The sequence below is a fragment of the Pseudorca crassidens genome, chromosome 17 (assembly GCF_039906515.1).
Source record: "Pseudorca crassidens isolate mPseCra1 chromosome 17, mPseCra1.hap1, whole genome shotgun sequence".
Taxonomy (NCBI): Eukaryota; Metazoa; Chordata; class Mammalia; order Artiodactyla; family Delphinidae; genus Pseudorca; species Pseudorca crassidens.
The window spans coordinates 19,056,079-19,076,974 of record NC_090312.1 but is presented as its reverse complement, the minus strand read 5'-3'; the positions used below and the strand labels follow the sequence as shown (position 1 = coordinate 19,076,974).

Here is a 20,896-nt window from a genome sequence, read left to right as displayed (position 1 = left end):
GAAACCTGACTTTGTCACCTATGAGGTATTGTCACCTTGGGTAGATTGATTAATTCATTTATGAAATGGAGATAGTAATAAACACTATCTTACAAAATTATGAGGGTTAAATGAAGTAAGAGCTTAGCATCTGATATAGTACCTGACATTTGCTTCATTTACAGTTTAAGAGGTATTGATTCTTGTCCCATGTCTCCATAGATTTATTCTTAAAATGCAAGTAATTATAAAGTATAATAATTAAGAGGGGTTTGGTTTGCTTTTTTTTTCACATTGGACAAATAATAGAAGAAGAAGTATTTATATAGAAGCACTTTAGAAATTCACTTTGAAGGATGCATTTCAAGAATGCACAAAACATAGTGGTCATGAAGTTGCAAGGATGTCAGATTGATGGGTAATATTTTCTGATCAAAGGGTGGTACAAAAGACATATTTCTGATGTTGACACATTTCCTAATAGTTCAGAATTACTTACTTTAAGTAACTTACCATGACCATCTTTCACAGGAATATTAAATTCTTTTCTAAAGATTATAATCATAAGATTGATGACCTCAACTTTTCTTCTTTGGTAGTACACCATTCAAGTATGAATAATGTGTCTGATTTTTGCTGCTATTGAGAGAAATTTAGGGTTCAACGTCTTAAATAAATGTAAGCCTCTCTATGCATAAACAAATACATGCATACATACATATATATAAATACACACTAGGTGTGTGTATACACACAAACACATACATACACATAATCATATATGATGAAATTACTCAGCTTTCTGCAAGTTTAAAACTTTGTGTGTTTGAAGATGTGTTTGCTTTTCTTTGCCCTTCTTGTGAAGCACTCTAGCCCCAACTCTTGAATTACCTTCTTCACTAGCTCACTCTTAGTTTAGTTTTAGACTCTATCCAAAGAAATACTGAATTTTATTTCTCTGAGTGGAGCTTTCTTTGTTAATTAGTATTCTTGTTTTACTAGTTCTCTCTTTAATTACTTTAGTAGTTCCTCCAAGGACTTTGTTTTGTTTTTTGTTTTTTTTTTTAATCTCAGCATTCCAAAGTTCATCCTGGAGTGTCTTTTCTTTCTCTTTCTCAGTTTCGCAGACCCTCTTCAACATCCTAGCCTCCTGGCTTATCTGTCTGTCTTCCTAGAGATAAACAGGAAAAGTTGAGAACTCTTGTCCTCTGTTGCTTGCCTCTTTCTATACTCATTTTCCTCCTGTTAAAACTCTTTCCAGTTAGTAAGAAATCTCCATATCTCTCCACTTGGAAAGGTAGAATTGATACGGAAGAAATTCTTATCTTTGATAGAGAATTAAGTGTTTGTCTTGCATAATATGTAAATACGTGCTTTTTAAGACCCATTTTAAAGATTTAAACCCTGATCACTAATTTGCTCACTTTCATTTTATTTATAGTATTTAAAGTCTTACATAATTTTAATTTCTTTTTTAGGTTTTTCATTATTATGGCCCTGCTTTAGAATTTGTGCAGATGATAAAATTATCAGACCTACCTTCCTGCTATATGTCAGACATTGAATTTGAGTTGTATCCTTTTCATTTACGTGTTCATTATAGATCACAATTTTTCTGTGTCAAGTAAGACTGTTTCCTGGTACCACCACATTTAAATATTTGCCCATACTTTTGTTGTTGTTTTTCTTTTTTATAATATCAGTATACTTTTCATTGCCATTGCTTTAAGAGAAATTCTACAACTTGCAAAAAAAAGAATACTCCTTCAGGCACGATATTTATGCCTCTAGAATAGGCAGAAGACTTCCTGAAATTATTACTCATTGCTTATGGGGTAGGTAAGAGGGAGAAATGTTAGGGATCTGTGAAGAAAAACAAAATAATTTATATACTATTGGAATGTTCAGATGTTTCTCTTGCCATTGGCAGGATAGATACAAGTGCCAGTCCACTGTATCTTTTTAAATACTTAAGTAAATAAGAATGCTATCACATATGTCTGTAAATATTCAACATATTTTAGACTCTTTTTTAAGAAAATATATCTAAGAAGTTTTAGGAACAGATCTAAGAACAATATTTTATATAAAAAGAATTTGTTGTTGGCCAGAAATGAAACCCTAGTACAGTGTTCTTGAATTTTTATTCAGAAGCTCCAGTTTGTACAAATCTCTGGTTCTAATAGTTTAGAGTAACGCTATTTATAGTATCACTATTTCTTGATGTATTTTCAGAGTCAGAAAAATAATTGTCCTTGGAAAGGAGTAATTGTGAGTTCCCACAGTTAAAAATGTTGATCAGTGAATTTAAGCACCTTGTGAATTGGAGAATCAAACTTATTTTAGGGAGTTGAATTATTTGACAATTACCATTTCATCATTTCTTTAACTCCTTAGTGCAGAGGACTGACAGAAAACAATACCAAACAGAATTCCAAGCTGCTGTTGGAGCAGGTTTCTTCCCTGTGTGGCAAGGTATAGAGGGTGTTTTTTTGTTTTTGTTTTGTTTTTAACTTAACATTTACAGATGTGTGAGAAAAGGGAATGTATTTTTTAAAATCTGTTTCTGTGTGATGATTTGGTTTCTTTAACTTAACATAAGGTTTTGGTCCTAATTCATGTTAAGATACTTTGGACTTTTCATAATAACCCCAAAGTCTTCTGCAGACATGAAGTGATGTTTTTTTTTTAGAAGAGATTTTCAAAAATTAGCTTCATGATGATAATTGCTTTTAGAACACATTAGGTTATTGTTAACCTGCCCCTTTCACATCTGATTTCAGTTCTGTGGCAAGATATGTATATGCTTGCATTATCTTTCTCATGGTAGGATGGGTAGGTGGAGGTGAGAAAAATGTCTCAAACTTCACTAAATTATCATTTGTAAGTTTTCAGTTCTTCTTTTTTAATTTTGGTGATGTTTAGAAGATTTTCAGCTATTTGACTAGTTTATATATATATATTTAAAACATATAATCATATGGTAGAATTGGTATATTTAAAAAAATTTTTAACTACAACATAAAGAATTTTAAGTGGAATCATATAAAGTCAAGTACAGTTTTCAATAGGAAAAACTAAAATTTTCTTTCTGGTTATTTGCTCAACTACCTTGTTTCTATGAAAACAATTTTTAATGCACAAAATGTTCATTGGCAATATTTGCATAACATTTTCTTATTATTTTAACAACAAGTACTCAATTATCAAATAGTCCTGCAGGGAGAAAAATGATTGTTATAATTATGGTTTCCCCGTGGCACTATTAATCAAATCTTGGTTATAGTTCCCTTAGAAAACTGATGTAGTAAAGAAAATATGATTTTGGCCTTAAGATGCTTGGCTATATAATAACTTAAAATTTTGACTTGCAGCCTCAAAATTTTGACTTGCAGCAGTGTATCAGAGTATTTATTTGATGAAATGGCCTTTAAAGGAACAGTCTGAAGATAATGTTAGCCTGTTTTTTCACCTCTGAAGTACCCAATGTGCTACATTTTGAAATTTAAAATTTCTTTTTTTGTTTATTCAACATTAGTTCTACTTTATGCATTGTATTAGATATTAGGGCTCCAATGATGGATTGTACAGATGAAGACTCTGCCCTCATGGAACTTACATTTTGGTAGGAAAAATAGAAAATAAGAGCTATGAAGAAAATAAGCAGGCTGAGATAGGGTAGTAGGGTGGATGGTGTACTTTAAACAGGCTAATAAGATCGTACATCTCTACAGAAATTTGCACACAGAAGTCTTGTGAAGTGGTATAGTTAAAAAAAAAAACAGAAGAAGAAAAAGCACTAAGAATAAAAACAAACAACTCTGTTCATATTTTAACCCAAGTAGCTAAATAGTTCACTGTGTAACCCTATCCAGGAAATGAGAATGTCATTTATCATTAATCATCTCACCTATATTATCAAATAAGGGAGGGAGGGAATATGATATAGTAGAAAGTCTCAAGTAAAAGAACATGTACTTTAGAAAACTTTGATTTAAGTCCTAGCTCTGCCACTCACTGGTTTATAGCTTTTTAAATTGTGAACTGGAAATAATAATTCCTGTTTTGCCTATTTCAAAACGTTGTAATGAAAACCAAATTGGAATATATTTTATAAACTGTACAGTATGATACAAATGATGGTTGCTATCTAATTCTTGTCTTTGAAGTTTATGTGGCCCAAATGATAGACACACTTAAGTGAAACATTTTCCTGAAATTTATAAAGCACTAGATATCCTCTAGATATTTTGAAGTTATGATGAAATTTTTAGGAATTAGTATTATAGGTAATGTTTCAAGTCAAAATCAGACATATACCTATAATTTAACTCGGTTATAAAATAATTCTTAACCCATCTAGATATTGAAGATAGGCAACTCTAATCCTAGAAGAAAACTAAACTATTGATATCTATTAATATAGTATTTTCAATTGTTTTATTTTAAATTTGTTGTATTAGATTGTCATTTTTATTGCTTCTCGGACAATGACTGAAATATTGGACTACACTTTATCAGTCGGGGACAAATAAATAGAACTTTAAATATATGTTCCTACTTTAATTCAGCAAAGGGATAACTTTTAGAAACATACCTTATGTAATTTGGCTAAATCTCTAAATGTGAAGCAGTTCACTGTCCTTTTACACTGTGTCATAGTTAGTCTTTTACATTTTTGAAAAAAAAATTGAATTCCACGGTCATTCCTTGAAATAATCCCAGTGCTTCATGGTTTTCATTTATTTATTCAACTTTTCTTTTTGTTTTTTGGACTGCCTGCCAGTTGCTTGTTGCAACTGGAGAGAATACTGGAGAGAATAAAGTGGACAAGTTCCCTCCTTGGGAAGCTGTCAAAGTGCTTAAATTCTAGTGCTTTATGTGATCCTAAGTCAACTTTTGAGCTTAAAAAAGATGTTTGATTAGCCTCAGAATAAAAATAAAAGCCTTTTAGAGGAAAACTTATTTTATTAGATTAGAAAAGGCAAGATAGGGTTGTTAGGGAATCATGATGTCTATTAATCACATGGACAGGGATTATTTTTATTAAAGAGGGGAATTTATAAGGCTAAAAACATGATTGCCATAGTGCCTGCTTGTTTGGGGGTTTGCCTGCTGAAAAGACTGAATCAAAGTTTTGAAACTTGGGTTTGAAATGTTATTTGGCTGTTAAATTTTGGAATAGAATGTTAACATAAAAGGATCATCCTCAAGTCTCTCAAAGTATATCTAATGATTAGTGTATGAGTGAGAACAAGTTATCAGAATCCAAGTTTTTTGTGAATGTAGTGTGAACTATTGACATAAATTTATTTTGTAGGGAATTATAGCTTATGGGATTTAGAAAAGTTTATTTTCATATTTGTAGCAAATGTTTAATCAAAAATAGGCTGTCTCAGAAATGTGGTCACTTCCTTTGCTGATGGGTCAGGACACATTTATGTCAGGCTATAAATTATGCAATGAACTGCATTTAGTATCTTTACATTGTTAAGCTGTAACTATAATTGTAACAGTTTTATAATTGTTAAGCTATAGTTGGGCCCTGATCTGGCATACTCACATTACAGCTTTGTCACCCTTTGGGCCAGACAGTTTTGTTATGCATTTTGGTCTAAGAAGTCTTACTTAAGCAAGAAGGAAGAACTAGGACTTAGTGTTTAGGAAATTAAATATATATCTTTTATAGTTAATGATTATTTTCCATTCCTAAATATTTTTATTTTTAATATCTAATGCTTGACTATGTAAAATACATTTGACTTAAAATAAAAAGGTTATGGCTATAATAATCAAGAAAAATAAGCATATTTAACTTTACCTTCCTTGTTTTACTCCTGATAGACTTATTTTCATATTCGTTAGTTAAGAATACGTAAGTAAAAATAATAAATAGCAACTAAAAGTATTAATTAACTTTGTGTCACATATCTCATGTAACCCTTCTATCTACATAGGACAGTTAAAAGTGATTTTGCATTAGATTTGAGATTGATAGCAAATGCCTTGCCTAAATTTCCCCAAAAGTAAAAAAAAAAAAAAAAAAAAAAAAATGTATTTATTGGGATGTACTGATTTTGTAGCTTACATTTCTAAAATAACAGGCAAAATACAGCTTTCAAGGTTGCAGTTTGTTTTATTCAGTGCTTAACAAAACTGAGAATTTACCTAAATATATTATGGTGGGTTGGGGGGACAAATATTTAACAAACCTCTGTGTGCCCAGCACTGGGAATACAAAGATGAATAAGTTGAGTTTGCTCATCAATCAGTTAGAAGCTGCTGTATGTTTTCTGGCATATGATTCATGGTTTCTCTAAATTTTATACCTACTAGCATTAAATCTCTGATATCTAGCAACAAAACTTTTGAAATTGCCTTTAGATTCTAATTTTGAAGCCAGACCAATAATCCATCCAGTCAAAAGTTTATAAAAGTATAACTCGGTATGACAAAATCTTTTGAGGATAGAATTCGTGACCTCTCATTGATTTGCAGATATACGAAGAAATTATACCCACAACCTAAACTTAAACATTGTGAATACGGTTTTCAGAGATACATGACTCAGTGGAAGTAAAACGTATACCTGTAACCTTGAATCCTTTCTCTGTTTTCTGGCTTTTTTTTTTTTTTGGTGGAGATAGGGCAGTGTTCTTGTTTTTTTCTTTTTTTAGTTTTTATAGTGGAATTCTTGGGAAAGAATGTGACTAAATACGTGTTATGTAGGTGAAATATGAGTGGAAAATTGTCAGATGACACTATTTTAGAGTTGATTTCATTGTGCACTCCTAAAAATATGTTCTGTTTTATCCAGGTTGGTGCTCTTTTTGTATTGCCATGTACCATTAGTAGCATACTTACTCCTCCTCCCAGCCAGCTCAGTTCAAGAAAATGGAAGGAATATATAGCTAGAAAGCCTAAGACAATCAGTGGTAAGTAGTAAATTTTTAAGTTTTAATGGTGCCACATAAATAATGTATTTATCAACTTTGAAATGGAGATAACATTTCTTTATGAGAAAATATATTATTACTACTAATTAAGAGGACCCGTATCATTTTAAGATGTTTTTCTTATCTAACAACCTACTGCAACAGATAGTATATACAACGTTATTCATTCATAAAATATCAGTGTTCTAAAGGCAGAAATTTTGGTTAATTAGATAGTTAATTATATTAAACATGGGTTTCTTAGAGACATTTCAGGAATAAAATTTATGGAAATAGATTAATTTATTATATGGTATATTAAAAAAACAAACTTGTGATTACAATTTTCTGTAGAATTTATTTAACAGCTTTTTATATGCTATGCAGTATTCTAAGTACTTTAGAAATCTTGATTCATTTAATTTTTATAATAACGTTATAAACTTAAAATAACCTTATAAACATTTAACAGATGAGGAAATTGGGACTTGGAGAAGTTACAGAGCTATTAACTGGCAGAAACAGGATGTGAACCAAGATTCTGCCAATTAATAGCTCTAACATCTCCAAGGGTTTGAACCCAGGCACTCTGCTCTTAACCCCTGCACTGTGTTGCCTCTCTAATAATCTATTACATTCAAGATGTCATTAATTTCTATTATAAAATCAGATTATTTAGATCCAATCTCTAATACTTCATTAAGTAATTGCAGGTCAAAATGTTAGTTACTTGTCCAAAGTCACATAGCTAAAGTGTGTTCCTTCGTACTTTGTTTCAGTGTTTTCTGTTTTAATTGGACGATGATTTGTTTAGTTTAATTCTGAGCTTATACTTAGTTTTTATGACCTGTGATATTATGGGACTAAGAACTGGAATTGAAACGTATCTACCCAGATTGTAATCTCTAGAAGTACTCTAGAACCTTAGAATTCTGAGGAATACAATTTTAAAATCAGCGGTTTACACAGTACTTTATAGGAAATAGGTGATATACTAAAATTCATTTTAGCAAGTGTTGAATCTGAAATGTAGATAATATCTATGTGGAAATTTAAAGTTAGTGTTTGAAGTTTAGATGTATATCTCTAGAGGGTGGTCAGGGCAGGAGATTTAGATTTTTAGTTTACCAGCTCTTTTGTTTATCTGTTTTACAGCAAATCACCCTAAAACTAAGTGGCTTAAAAGAACAAACACTTTATTTGCTCATACTTCTGTGTTTGAGCTAGGTTCAGCTGGGCAGTTCTTCTGCCAGTCTTACCAGTGGTCACTGATATGTGGCTGCGCTGAACTTGTGGATTGTTTGGAGGATGGGCTCAGATGGGATGCAGGGACAGCTGTCTTTCTCTCTCCATGTAGTCTCAACGCCTTTTCCTTGCCACGTGCTTTTTTCTTGTAATCTCTGGAGCAGGTTAGCTGGAATTTTTTACATGGCTACTCAAGATTCCAAAATGAAGAAAAATTGAGGTGACAAGGACTTTTTAAGGCTTATTCCCAAAACTGGCCAAGTGTCACTTCTGCTGTATTCTTATTTAAAGCTACTCACAAGAATGGGCCAGATTCAAGAGGGAGGTGACTATACAAGGGTCTGAATACTGGGAAGCCCCCAGTGTAAAAGTCCACCGCGGGTGTATAAAGGTGATAGTGGAAACAGGAGTGGTTGGGAAAAAACACATAGACAACATGGCTAAAGAAGAGAGCCAAGGATAGGACCTTTAGAAATACCTGAATTTAAGGTAAAGTGGAGGAAAAGTTAGAAAATGGTTTAGTAAATGGTAGTTGGAAGACCCTAAGGAGTTATAATCATTAACATCAATATCAAAATACCATTTATTGCATAATATAGAGTATTGTGCAAAGTGTGGGAAATAAAGGGAAGTCAAACTGGGTTCTTACACTTGAGGAATTAGAGGCATGGTTCTTTTCTTTGTAAAGTTTATAGTCAAGTGAAGAAGGCACTTTGAAAAATCATTATAAATCTCTTTATCCATCAGGGTGAAAGTAAAGTGGAGGATACTTTCAGAGTGTATGACCTAACGTAGCCTTAAGAATTCAGGAAGGCTTCCTGGAGGAAGAGACATAGTTAATGTAGTTTATTGCACTGCACTAATTCGTGAAGAAATGTGGCTTTAACCCTTCTCAGCTCACAGGGAATAAGTATATACCTGGTGATTTTGGCAGATGCTAAAACAAAATCAGAAGTAGACTTACTGGGTGGCAGTAGAGTCAGTTTCACTATACTACGTGAAATCACAGGATAATATCCATTTCTCAATATTACATAGGTTTACAACTTATTAACATGAATAGTAACATCTCTTAACTAAACTTGAGTGTATTCTGGACAACCCTTTATTTGTTTTTCCTCTTGTAACTTTTTCTAAGATAATTTATTGATTTAGAATTTACTCTTAGTTTTTTTTTTTTTTCATGACTTTCATTGCAACTTTAAGAAAATACCTTATCATGAGGCTTGATTTGATTTTTTTAAATTATCACCTCTTAAAATTTGGGGATTAGTATTAGTAACTTCTGAATAATAATTAGACATATATCACATGACCATCTTCGAAGCCAAGTTGTTGATTAGGCCATATCATTAAGGGCTGATTAAGCTGACACTTCACAATCTTTTTTTTTTTTATCTCAGAAGTAGAAACAATCAAATTGAACAGTTGATTATTAAGTTCTATTTTACCCATAACCCTTTCTGTAGGGGAAATTATTTATCCCATTGACAGAACTTCTTTTGTAAAGAGTAGTCAAGTTTTAGCTAGTGTAAGTTTTGATGCCTCTTACATAGGAAAACGTCTTATCCCATTCATAGTGCCACTACTAATGGCCTCTCTCACTACAAAATAAGGTATTAACTATCGGCCTCCTAAATCAAAACTCTGTTTCCCCATAACCTACTGAATCATGCCCAACTGTTCTTGGCTGTCGCCTTCCTTGTCCCCTATCCTCCAGACTAAACTTTGTACTGTTTCCTAAAACTATTCCCTGGTTTTACACCTTTATCATGTTGTTATTCATGCATTCAGTCGGTCACGTTTCTATTCATGCTTTGTAGATACTATGAATTAGGTATGGTACTGCAATCTGGGGGTTGCTGGTAAGCAAGACAGACTTGGCTCATCCTCTTCTAGAATTTATCCTGTAACATAGAAAAGAGGCACTGAGGAGGGGCTGAAACAATCCCTAAGAGATATTACATAAATAAAACAAGGTGTGCAAATGTTATTATGCTACCTTTTGTGGTACAGATAACAGCTCAGATGTGTGAAGTAAGCATTTATATGTTTGTATATGCATGAAATACTCAGTTTTGCAACAGATATTTTTATTGAGCACCTACAGTATACTAGGCACTGTTTTACATGCTAGACCAGCAGTAAATTGAACAAAGAACTTGCTCTTGGGGAGCTTACATGTTAGTGGAGGTAACAGGTTTAGTTCTTGCCCCAGATAGGCATATGGCTGGGTCTCTCAGTTTCAGAAAACCTTTACTCCAAAGTCATTTTCTCATTCAGGACCTAATTTTTGCCATCCCATCTAAAATTGCAAATGGACTCTTTTCCTGACATCATCTCCATCTTCCCAGCTCTAATTTTTCTCCTTAGTGCTGATTACCATCTAATATACTAAATGTGTGTCCGTTTCTCTCACTAGAAGTGAGAAGAGACAAAGTGAAGTTTTTTTACTTTTATTCATTGCTTTATTCTCAGTGCCTGGAACAGTGCCTGACACTTAATAGGTACTCAAAAATATTTGTAAAATAATAAGTGAAATATGTAGTGTATTTCTAGTTAGTAATAACCGCTGTCTGGAAAAGTAAAGAAAGACTGAATGGACTGCAATGTGAACCAAAATTTGTGCTCCAGTTTTTATCAGTTGCTTAAGTTTAATGTATCATCCCTTGATGAAATAAAGGGATGTATCAATGTATTATACATAGGACATATGTATTAGTTTGAACCTCTCTTTGTATATCAAAAATTGTTAAAATATCAGCAATTCATATGGTTTGACCTAAAATAGAAGAACAATGCCCAATTTTAAAGAATGATTTTTAAAAGTGTTTTGCAGTGAAATACCCAGAAAGTATTATGGTACTGGGAAAAGCGTAAAAGAACTGTATGAACAAATGCAATTAACTAAACCTTATTACATTTCTGAAGAAAGGCTTCTATATTTAAAACTATATTGAAAAGCCAGTTGTATAATGAAAAGAGCCTGGCTCACCATATGTTCACAGAGATGTTTTATGAAATTGTCAAAAAATTGGATGTTGATCATTGCCTAATTTTATATAACGAATGAAAAAGCTAAGGTACAGAGAAATCAACAAATTTGTCTAAGGTCACAGGGTGAGATCAGAATTTCCACTCAAGTCTTTCTACCGGTCATCCATGATCATTTCATAATCCTGAGTTCTATTGTTGCCTCATTTTTTAAAAAATTGGAATTCTTTTGAAAGGAAACATTTTAAAGGTACTCGGCAAAAAAAATTATTAGCAAGGACTAATGAAGCATTTTGAATTGAGGAAGCAAGTGCCTTCTTCATACTCAAGTCAGTGTGATCGAAGTGTTTCAAAATAGTGAGCTGAAACTAAGGTTAAAATGACTCAGTGTAACTGATTTATAAATAATTTTGATCTTGAGAAAAGGTAAAGGACTTAGATAAAGATTTTGAAAGAGATTTCAGTGGCAGAGTCAAAGTATTCTTTCAGTCAGCAAATATTTATATTTATCGTGTGCCCGTCGTGTTCAGGGCATTATTCTAGGTGCTAGGAATTCAGTAGTGAAAACAATCAGCCAACTTTACTGTATTAACTTTTATTAAACACACCACTCAAGAACATACTGGTTCTCTTCAAGCACATATGGAACATTCTTCAGGATAGACCATATATCTGTCAGGCTATTAAATGAGGCTCAATAAATTTAAAAGAATAGATATAATACACAGTATGTTCTCCAGTTACAGTGGAATTAAATTAGAAATAAACAACAGAAAGAAATCTGAGAACTACTTTAAATACTTGGAAACTAAATTTTAAACACACTTCTAAATAGCACATAGGTGAAATTAAAAACATAGTTTTAACTGAATGAAAATAGAAACATATCAAATTTATGGAAAGCAGCTAATACAGTACTAAGAGTATTCTAAATGCTTATCTTAGAATGGAAGAAAGATCTAAAATCAGTAATTTAAACATCAACCTCAAGAAGCTAGAAGACTAAATCCAAGTGAAGTAGAAGGAAGGAAATTAGACCAGACACCAATGAATAAAATACTGAGGACTATATCTAACAAGAAGTGCAAAACCTGTACACTGAAAACTACAAAACATTGCTGAGAGTAGTTGAAGAAGATACAAATAAGTAAATGGAGAAATATACTGTGTTCATAGATTAGAAAACTCAGTATTATTAAGATGGTCCTTCTCTCCAACTGACCTATAGATTCAATCTAATCTCTAACAAAATTCAGGAGGACTTTTCATAGAAATTGACAAACGGATACTAGATTTACATGAAATTGCAAAGGATCTAGAATGGCCAAAACAATTTTGAAAAGAAAGAACAACTTTTGAGAACTTACACTGCCTGATTCACGACTTGCTATGAAGCCATAGTAATTAAGACAGTGTGGTGTTGGAGAATACACACATATCAGTGGAACAGAATAGAGACAAAGATGCCAATGGGAAAAGGATAGTCCTTTTAACACAGTACTGGAATAATTGGATGTCCGTATGTAAAAACTCAAAAATTACATATATATGTATATAAAATATGTAATTTTTAGACTTTTATCTTACATAAAAATTAACTCAAAATGAGTCATATACCCAAATGTAAGCACTAAAACTACAAAACCTCTATTTAAAAACATATATACCAAAAGGATGATCTGTAAAAAGAAAAAAAAATCTATAAATTCACCAAAATTTTAAAATACCTCCATTTTGAAATCTAAAGAAAAAAATGGTTTTGATGCATCTAGGGGCAGGACAGGAATAAAGACACAGGCGTAGAGAATGGACTTGAGGACATGGGGAGGGGGAAGTGTAAGATGGGATGAAGTGAGAGAGTTGCATTGACATACATGCACTACCAAATGTAAAATAGGTAGCTAGTGGGAAGCAGCTGCATAGCACAGGGAGATCAGCTCGGTGCTTTGTGACCACCTAGAGGGGTGGGATAGGGAGGGTGGGAGGGAGAGGCAAGAGGGAGGGGTTATGGGAATATATGTATACGTATAGCTGATTCACTTTGTTATACAGCAGAAACTAACACACCATTGTAAAGCAATTATACTCCAATAAAGATGTTAAAAAAAAAATCTCCTTTTTGAAGAACTATTAAGAAAAAACTGTTAAAGGCTACTAAGAGAAAATAGTTTCAATCATATGTCTTACAATGGACAGGTATATAAAAAAAATTCTTACAACTCAGTAGTAAGGAGAAATTGCAATTAATAAGTGGGTAAGAGACTTGAATACACATTTCTCTAAAGATACATGAAGAGCTAAAAAAACACATGAAAGATACCCAACATCATTAATCTTTTGGGAAATGAAAACCACAATGTGATTCTATAATAACTGTCTAGAATGGATATTATTATTACTATTCTTTGCTGTACGCGGGCCTCTCACTGTTGTGGCCTCTCCCGTTGTGGAGCACAGGCTCCGGACACGCAGGCTCAGCGGCCATGGCTCACGGGCCCAGCCGCTCCGCAGCATGTGGGATCTTCCCGGACCGGGGCCCGAACCCTGCATTGGCAGGCAGACTCTCAACCGCTGTGCCACCAGGGAAACCCTAGAATGGATATTATTAAAAACAGTGACTATCATATTTTGATGAGGATGCAGAGAAACTGCAAGTCTCACACGTTGGTGGGGATGTAAAACGGTACAGCTACTATGGAAAACAGTCGGGCCATTAAACTTACACTTAACTCTGCAGCTCAGTTCTTCCATTTCTAGGTATTTATCCAGGAGAAATGAGAGCATATGTTCACACATGCTTGCAAGCAGCTGTTTATAAAAGCAATATTCATAATAACTAAGAATTGGAAACTATGCACATATCCGTCAACTGGTGAACAGATGAACATGGTTTGTTTCGTCCATATAATGGAATCCTTCTCAGCAGTAAAAAGACATGAAAAGTTTTGAGTATACCTAAATATTACTAAGTTTATAAAGTCAGGCTTAGAAGACTAGTACATGATTTTACTTACATGAAATTTCTAAAAAAGGCAGAAGGACCAGAAAGCAGATCAATAGATGCCTGAGGCCATGAGCAGGAAAGGAGATTGACTACAAAGAGATAATGGAAGCTTTCGAGACTGAATTATAATCATGGATAAACAATTGCATAATTTCCTTAAACTAATAAAACTTAGACTCTGACATGTGTATGTAAATTATACATCATTAAAACTTTTTTTTTTTGGCAAAAATCACCTGAAGGCTCTTAGACCTAAATGCAGAGTTTTGTTTCTATCCTAGTTCAGTAATTCTTAATACCAGCTCACATTAGAATAGCCTTGGCAGTTATCAAAAAAGAAAAAGTCAAGCTGGGCCCTACCTGAAAACAATTAAATGCAAATCTCTGGGGAGGATCAGGGCATCAGTAGTTTGTAAAAGCACCCAAGTGTTTCAAATGTGCCTCCAGTATTGAGACCCTCTGCACTAGGCATGCTCTCTTCAACTCTAGGCTGGAGAGCCACTGTTTCTGAAAGTCCTTCAGATGCTTTGAGGCAGAAAAAGGTTTAAGGATAACTACTTTAGACCTTTAATTCCTTGGCTAGAAAATGAGGATAATATACTTGTTTAGTATATCTTGCAAACTTGTTAGACACTATTGGTAATGAAGGTAAACACTTTGTAAACTCTGCAATAGCTTTTTGTTATTCTGTCCTATCTTAAATCCTTTCTATGTCTGTGAAACAATAAAGGATCATTGTTGTTCATGATGGTGAGTAAGATCTTGAAATATCTTCTGAATAACTTCTTTATTCACTGTAGCTTTCATATTGTGTATTTTACTGTGTTTCAACTAAGAGGAAATGTATACAGTTTATGATCCTAATGTTATTTAATTGGTTGAAATAGTCATAGTGGAATCTATAAATCCTTCTACATTTTTGGAATCTTCTCAGTAGGAGGCTTCCAACACCTATTCCACAATACTATTATTTCTTAAACCATGTTAGATTCTTTCTAAAATTGAGCCCCAGGGCATTTTCTTGGAGAGTCTCAGTGGCAGTTTACGATTTATTTTTAAATTTACGATAAATTGTTCAAAGCTTAGTCTGATGAATAAGGTGGGGGATCAAGCTAGGCAATACATTTTTTGGAATTGCTTTATCGATGTAAAGTAATTAACATTTTTTTCTTGTGATTCCCTAGCTGACCTAAGGACCATTTCAAAAGTTGAGTCTAGAATTTACAGTGATGTAACTGTTGGAAAGTGTATAGCTTCCTAAAATGCCTACATTGAAGGCTAGATTTTATTTTATTGTTTAATTTTTGGCATAATTATCAAAATAATTGGGTATATTATTTAGTCGCTTCTTAAGAAATATATATAATACTCATCAATAATTTAGACTATTCACTTAACCAGAATATCCTGTTCCCCTAATCATCCTGGGATATTTTTCATTTTATAATATGGAATATTGTTTCCTCTGTACATTAATATGATTTTGTTTTTATATTGTTGAACTGTTTTTTTTTTAACATCTTTATTGGTGTATAATTGCTTTACAATGTTGTGTTAGTTTCTGCTGTATAAAAAAGTGAATCAGCTATACGTATACATATATCCCCATATCCCCTCCCTCTTGCGCCTCCCTCCCACCCTCCCTATCTCACCCCTCTAGGTAGTCACAAAGCACCGAGCTGATATCCCTGTGCTATGCAGCTGCTTCCCACTAGCTATCTATTTTACATTTGGTAGTGTATATACATCAATGCTACTCTCTCACTTTGTCCCAGCTTACCCCTCTTCCTCCCCATTTCCTCACATCCATTCTCTGCATCTGTGTCTTTATTCCTGTCCTGCCCCTAGGTTCATCAGAACCATTTTTTTTTAATTCCATATATCTGCATTAGCATATGGTATTTGTTTTTCTCTTTCTGACTTACTTCACTCTGTATGACAGACTCTAGGTCCATCCACCTCACTACAAATAACTCAATTTTGTTTCTTTTTATGGCTGAGTAATATTCCATTGTATATATGTGGCACATCTTCTTTATCCATTCATCTGTTGGTGGACACTTAGGTTGCTTCCATGTTCTGGCTATTGTAAATAGTGCTGCAATGAACATTGTCGTATATGACTCTTTTTGAATTATGGTTTTCTCAGGGTATATGCCCAGTAGTGGTATTTTCTGGGTCGTATGGTAGTTCTATTTGTAGTTTTTTAAGGAACCTCCATACTGTTCTCCATAGTGGCTGTATTAATTTACATTCCCACTAACAGTGCAAGAAAAGAAAGGGTGTTACTGGCTTTTAAGAACCACTGAGAAACTTATTGATATAAAATATGACTTGATTTTTATTATACTAGAATTTTGTTTGCTAATGAAACTAATAGTGGTACATCTCTTCATTATAGTTCATATGTTATTCGTAAAATTTGATACAACTAAAGGACACTTGGAATTTCCGCTTCTCCCATTTTACCTATATAGTAGATCCAAAGTGGATGTTTTTTTAGTGGGAGAGGGGGCATGCAAGCCAATCAATCTCTTATAAGTTGATAGTGTAAAAATAACAGATGAAAATAGAAATGTTTTGTTGTAATCATTTTCCCTTTTTTCTTTAGGAAGAGCTATGGGAATTGAATAACTATGCTAATTGTAAATCTGTTAGTCTCTGTGGTATTTACATAAAAGTTATCTGATAAGTCTTCAGTTAACACCTGCCAAATCTGGAGCAAAGTTTTTTAAATGACTGCATGGTCATTATGGTTAGGGGAGTTCTTTAAAATAAACATTTTTCTCTTGAGGAAAATAAGATTGTTGTAACTACAGGCTTCAGTGATTAAAGTGCTTTATAGTACCTTCATTGGGTGACAGGATTTAAAATAAATGTGGAAAGAATGTCATGGATTGAAGAGGCATATAACTTGAATTGGCAAGGTGCTAAATTGGTAAATGAATTAAGGTCACTATAACTCTTGGCAAATCTTAGTTTCAAATACAACTGGTAACAGTGTTGTTCCTTTCTGATAACCTTTATTTAAATTCCTTTTCTAGGACTGATGTTTAAGAACAGGATTACTGTTTGTATTGCTAGCTAATTGCAAAAAATTTTTTTGTACTTCATGGTTTTTTGGGGGGATAGTCTTTAACCCACAGTGTGTTCATATCTGTGAAATAAACTGTTGTAATAAAGTTACAGTAGATTTTTTCTTAGCATATATATATGTACACACACATGCTATATATATACTGTATATAAATACACACGTATATATTATGTATATATCTCAAAACGCTAAGAACTTTTTTAGTGAGCAGAACCTTATATTCCTAAAATCATTATAAATTTAAAAACCTCAGCTTTATTGAGTTATAATTCACACACCATACAATTGAACCATTTAAAATACAATTGCATGGTTTTTAGTCTATTACAGGATGGATTACCAGTGTGCAACCATCACCACAATCAATTTGAGGACATTTTCTTCTCCCCAGAAAGCAGCCCCACGCCCATTAGCAGTTACTCCTGATTCCCATCACCTACTTCTCTTCCCAGCCCATAGGCAGCACTAATCTATTTCTGTCTGTGTAGATTGCCTGGACACTTGATCTAAGCGTAGTCATATGGTATGCCATCTTTCATGACTGCCTTCTTTCAAGGATAGCATAATGTTTTCAAGGTTCATCCATGTTGTAGTATAGTACTTCATGTCTTTCTATTGCTGAATAATATTTCAGTCATTTGAATATATCACATTTTATTTATTCACACATCAGTTGAAGTGTTTGACAGTTTGGGGCTATTATAAATAATGCTGCTATAAATACTTGTGTATATATTTTTGTGTGAACATATGCTTAAAATTATTTTGGATATAAACCTAGGAATGGGATTTTTGGATTGTATATTAACTATATGTTAAACTTTTTGAAGAATTGCCTAAATGTTTTCTAAAGTGGCAGTACCATTTTATATTCCCAGCAGCAATTTACGGGGGTTCCAGTTTCTGTACATCCTCATCAACACCTGTTATTGTCTGTATTTTTGATTATAGTCATCCAAGGGATGTGAAGTGGTATCTCTTTGTGGTCTGGATTTACGTGACCGTATTGGCCAATGATGTTAAGAATCTTTCCACCCTTTCCACATGCTTATTGGCCATTTGTATATTCTATGGAGGAATGCCTATTCAGACTCCTTACCCACTTTTTGAGTTGTCTCTTTGTTATGGGTTGTAGGAGTTATTTATATATTCTAGATACAAATCCCTTATAAAATACGTGATTTACAAAAATTTTCCCTTATTTCATGGGTTGACTTTTTTTTTAATTGGTACTATTGAGCAATTAGAATACTTTAGGCACTGATCTAAGCACTTTCCATGCAGCGTCTCACATTTAATCCTAACAGCAGCCTTGTCATATGGATACTTTTTTTTAAATTAATAAACTTTATTTTTTTAGAGCAGTTTTAGGTGCACAGCAAAACTGAGTGGAAAGTACAGAGAATTTCCATATAGCCCATGTCCCCACACACGTATAACCTCCCCCCTTATCAACATCACACATCAGAGTGGTACATTTGTTACAATTGATTAGCCTACATTGACACATTTATCACCCAAACTCCATAGTGGATTGACTTTTCATTCTCTTGATGATGTGCTTTGAAGCACAAAGATGCTTAATTTTCATGAAATCCAATTTTCTATTTCTTTTTGTTGTTGTTGTTGCTTGTACTTCGGGTCTCATATTTAATAGATGATTGCCTAATCTAGGGTCATGAAGACTTATGCCTTTGTCTGTTTTCTTCCAAGAATTTTAAAGTTTTACCTCTTACATTTACATCTATGATCCATTTCGAATTATTTTTTTTTTACATATTGGGAGGTAGGGGGTAAGGGTCCAACTTCATTCTTTTGCATATGGAGGTCCCGTTATTCCAAGACCATTTTTGAAAAGACTGTTCTTTCTCCATCAAATTGTCTTGGCACCTTTATTGAAAACCATTTGACTGTAAATGTGAGGGCATATTTCTGGACTCTCAGTTCTATTCTATTAATCTGTATGTCTGTCCTTATACCAGTGCCTCCCTGTCTTGATTACTGTAGCTTTATAGTAAGTTCCCACACTGACAAGTATGAATCCTTTTTCACTTTGCCCTTACTACACACTGACATTCTTCTCATTTCCTTTACATTCTTCCTCATTTCACATTTTCTTCTCAGTCCTCCCAGAATGGTCATATAGTAATTTTAGATTAATGTTCATTGTTTTAATTATTATGATCTAATCACTATTCACAGTTGAGCCATGTACTATATTTTATTTTTCTTTCCTGTACAATAGTTTGTTTTACCTAGAGTTAATGATTTTTTAAAAAAATTCAATCACAAAGCCTTCCCCTAGTTGTGAAACTCCTTTCAGTACATTAAAGCATATTAACCATCCTATCAATCATGTATATGTAAGAAATCTCTTCTGGATCTTTATGACCTGCCTAATCTAGACTGGTTGGTTTTACTTTCCAGATTTGTTCCGTAGCTTTTGGATCTAAGACTCTTTTCATCATAGAAATTTTGTTTGCTTTCTTTGTTGGTTCCTGGGATCCTTTAATCTTCCTGTTGTTTTCATTTTCCCATTTTGGTGGAGCACATTCTCTAAAATCATCCTGAGAAAAGGTGCATAGGAGGGAAGGTGCATAGGAGGGAAATTTTTGAGACCCTCTATGCCTAGAAAAGTTTTTATTCTACCGTCTCATTTGAATATAGCATTCTAGGTTGGAGAATATTTTTCCAGTGGAATTTTGAAGGCATTTTTCCCATTGTTCCCAGTTGTCCCATTGTTTTCCAGCTTTTAGTGAGGCTACTTAGAAGTCTTGTGCCATTCTCATTTTTCATTTTTTAAATAAGAAACCTAAGTTTTCTCTGGTATTTTGTAGAATATACTTGTTCTTCTTAGTCTTCTGCATTTTCATGATGATGCACCTTGGTGGGTCTATTTTTATTTTTGGTGTGTCTATTTTATTCTAGCATGCCTGGAAGCTTTTTTTTTATTGGGAAAAAAATTATTATTATTATTATTTTTGTCTGTGCTGCACAGCTTGCAGAATCTTAGTTCCCTGACCAGGGATTGAATCCTGGCCCCCAGCAGTGAAAGTGCCGAGTCCTAACCACTGGACTGCCAGGGTATTCCCAGGAAAAATGTTCTTATCATTATTTTATTGATAATTTCCTTCCCTCCATTTTTTTATGTTCTCTCTTCTAATATTCCTGGTAGAATGTTGTTCCTTATGGTTTGTGTGTGTCTCTCTTCCTATTTTCCATTTCTTTGACTTTTTACTCTACTTTCTGATAGATTCACTGAACTTTATATGCTAACCTTTTAGTTGAAATATATATTTCTGCTTTCTTAATTTCCATGAGCTCTTTCTTATTTAGTGTTCTTTTCTTACAATTTCCTGTTCTTATTTAATGGATGCAATATAGTCCCTTCTCTGAGGATTTTAGTGCCTGATTTGTCTGTTGTTTGCTTTTGTTTTATGATTTCTTTTTACTGTATATTCTTTGCTTCCCTACAAGTCACTTTGTTTCTGTTTGCTTGCTTTGCCATATGGTTTTCATACTAGAGACTTTCCCTGACGTCCCACAGTGTGTGGCTGCCTGGTCATATTTAAGAGGGGGTATGAGAAAGCTGATTGGAAAATCTGAGCGCATGTTTGGAGCTTGTTGACTTTGATCTTCATT

At 33.4% G+C, this 20,896-nt stretch overlaps 1 protein-coding gene across 2 annotated transcripts in view; it reads left to right on the top strand.

Annotated features, from left to right (window-relative positions):
* Positions 1 to 20,896, top strand: part of MTBP (MDM2 binding protein) — a 76,511-nt gene that overhangs the window by 16,128 nt on the left and 39,487 nt on the right. For both annotated transcript variants that reach the window (XM_067711384.1, XM_067711383.1), the window contains exons 9-11: positions 1,458 to 1,552; positions 2,382 to 2,454; positions 6,797 to 6,914. In XM_067711384.1, the coding sequence (XP_067567485.1) occupies positions 1,458 to 1,552; positions 2,382 to 2,454; positions 6,797 to 6,914 (286 nt within the window). The remainder of the gene's footprint in view (positions 1 to 1,457; positions 1,553 to 2,381; positions 2,455 to 6,796; positions 6,915 to 20,896) is intronic.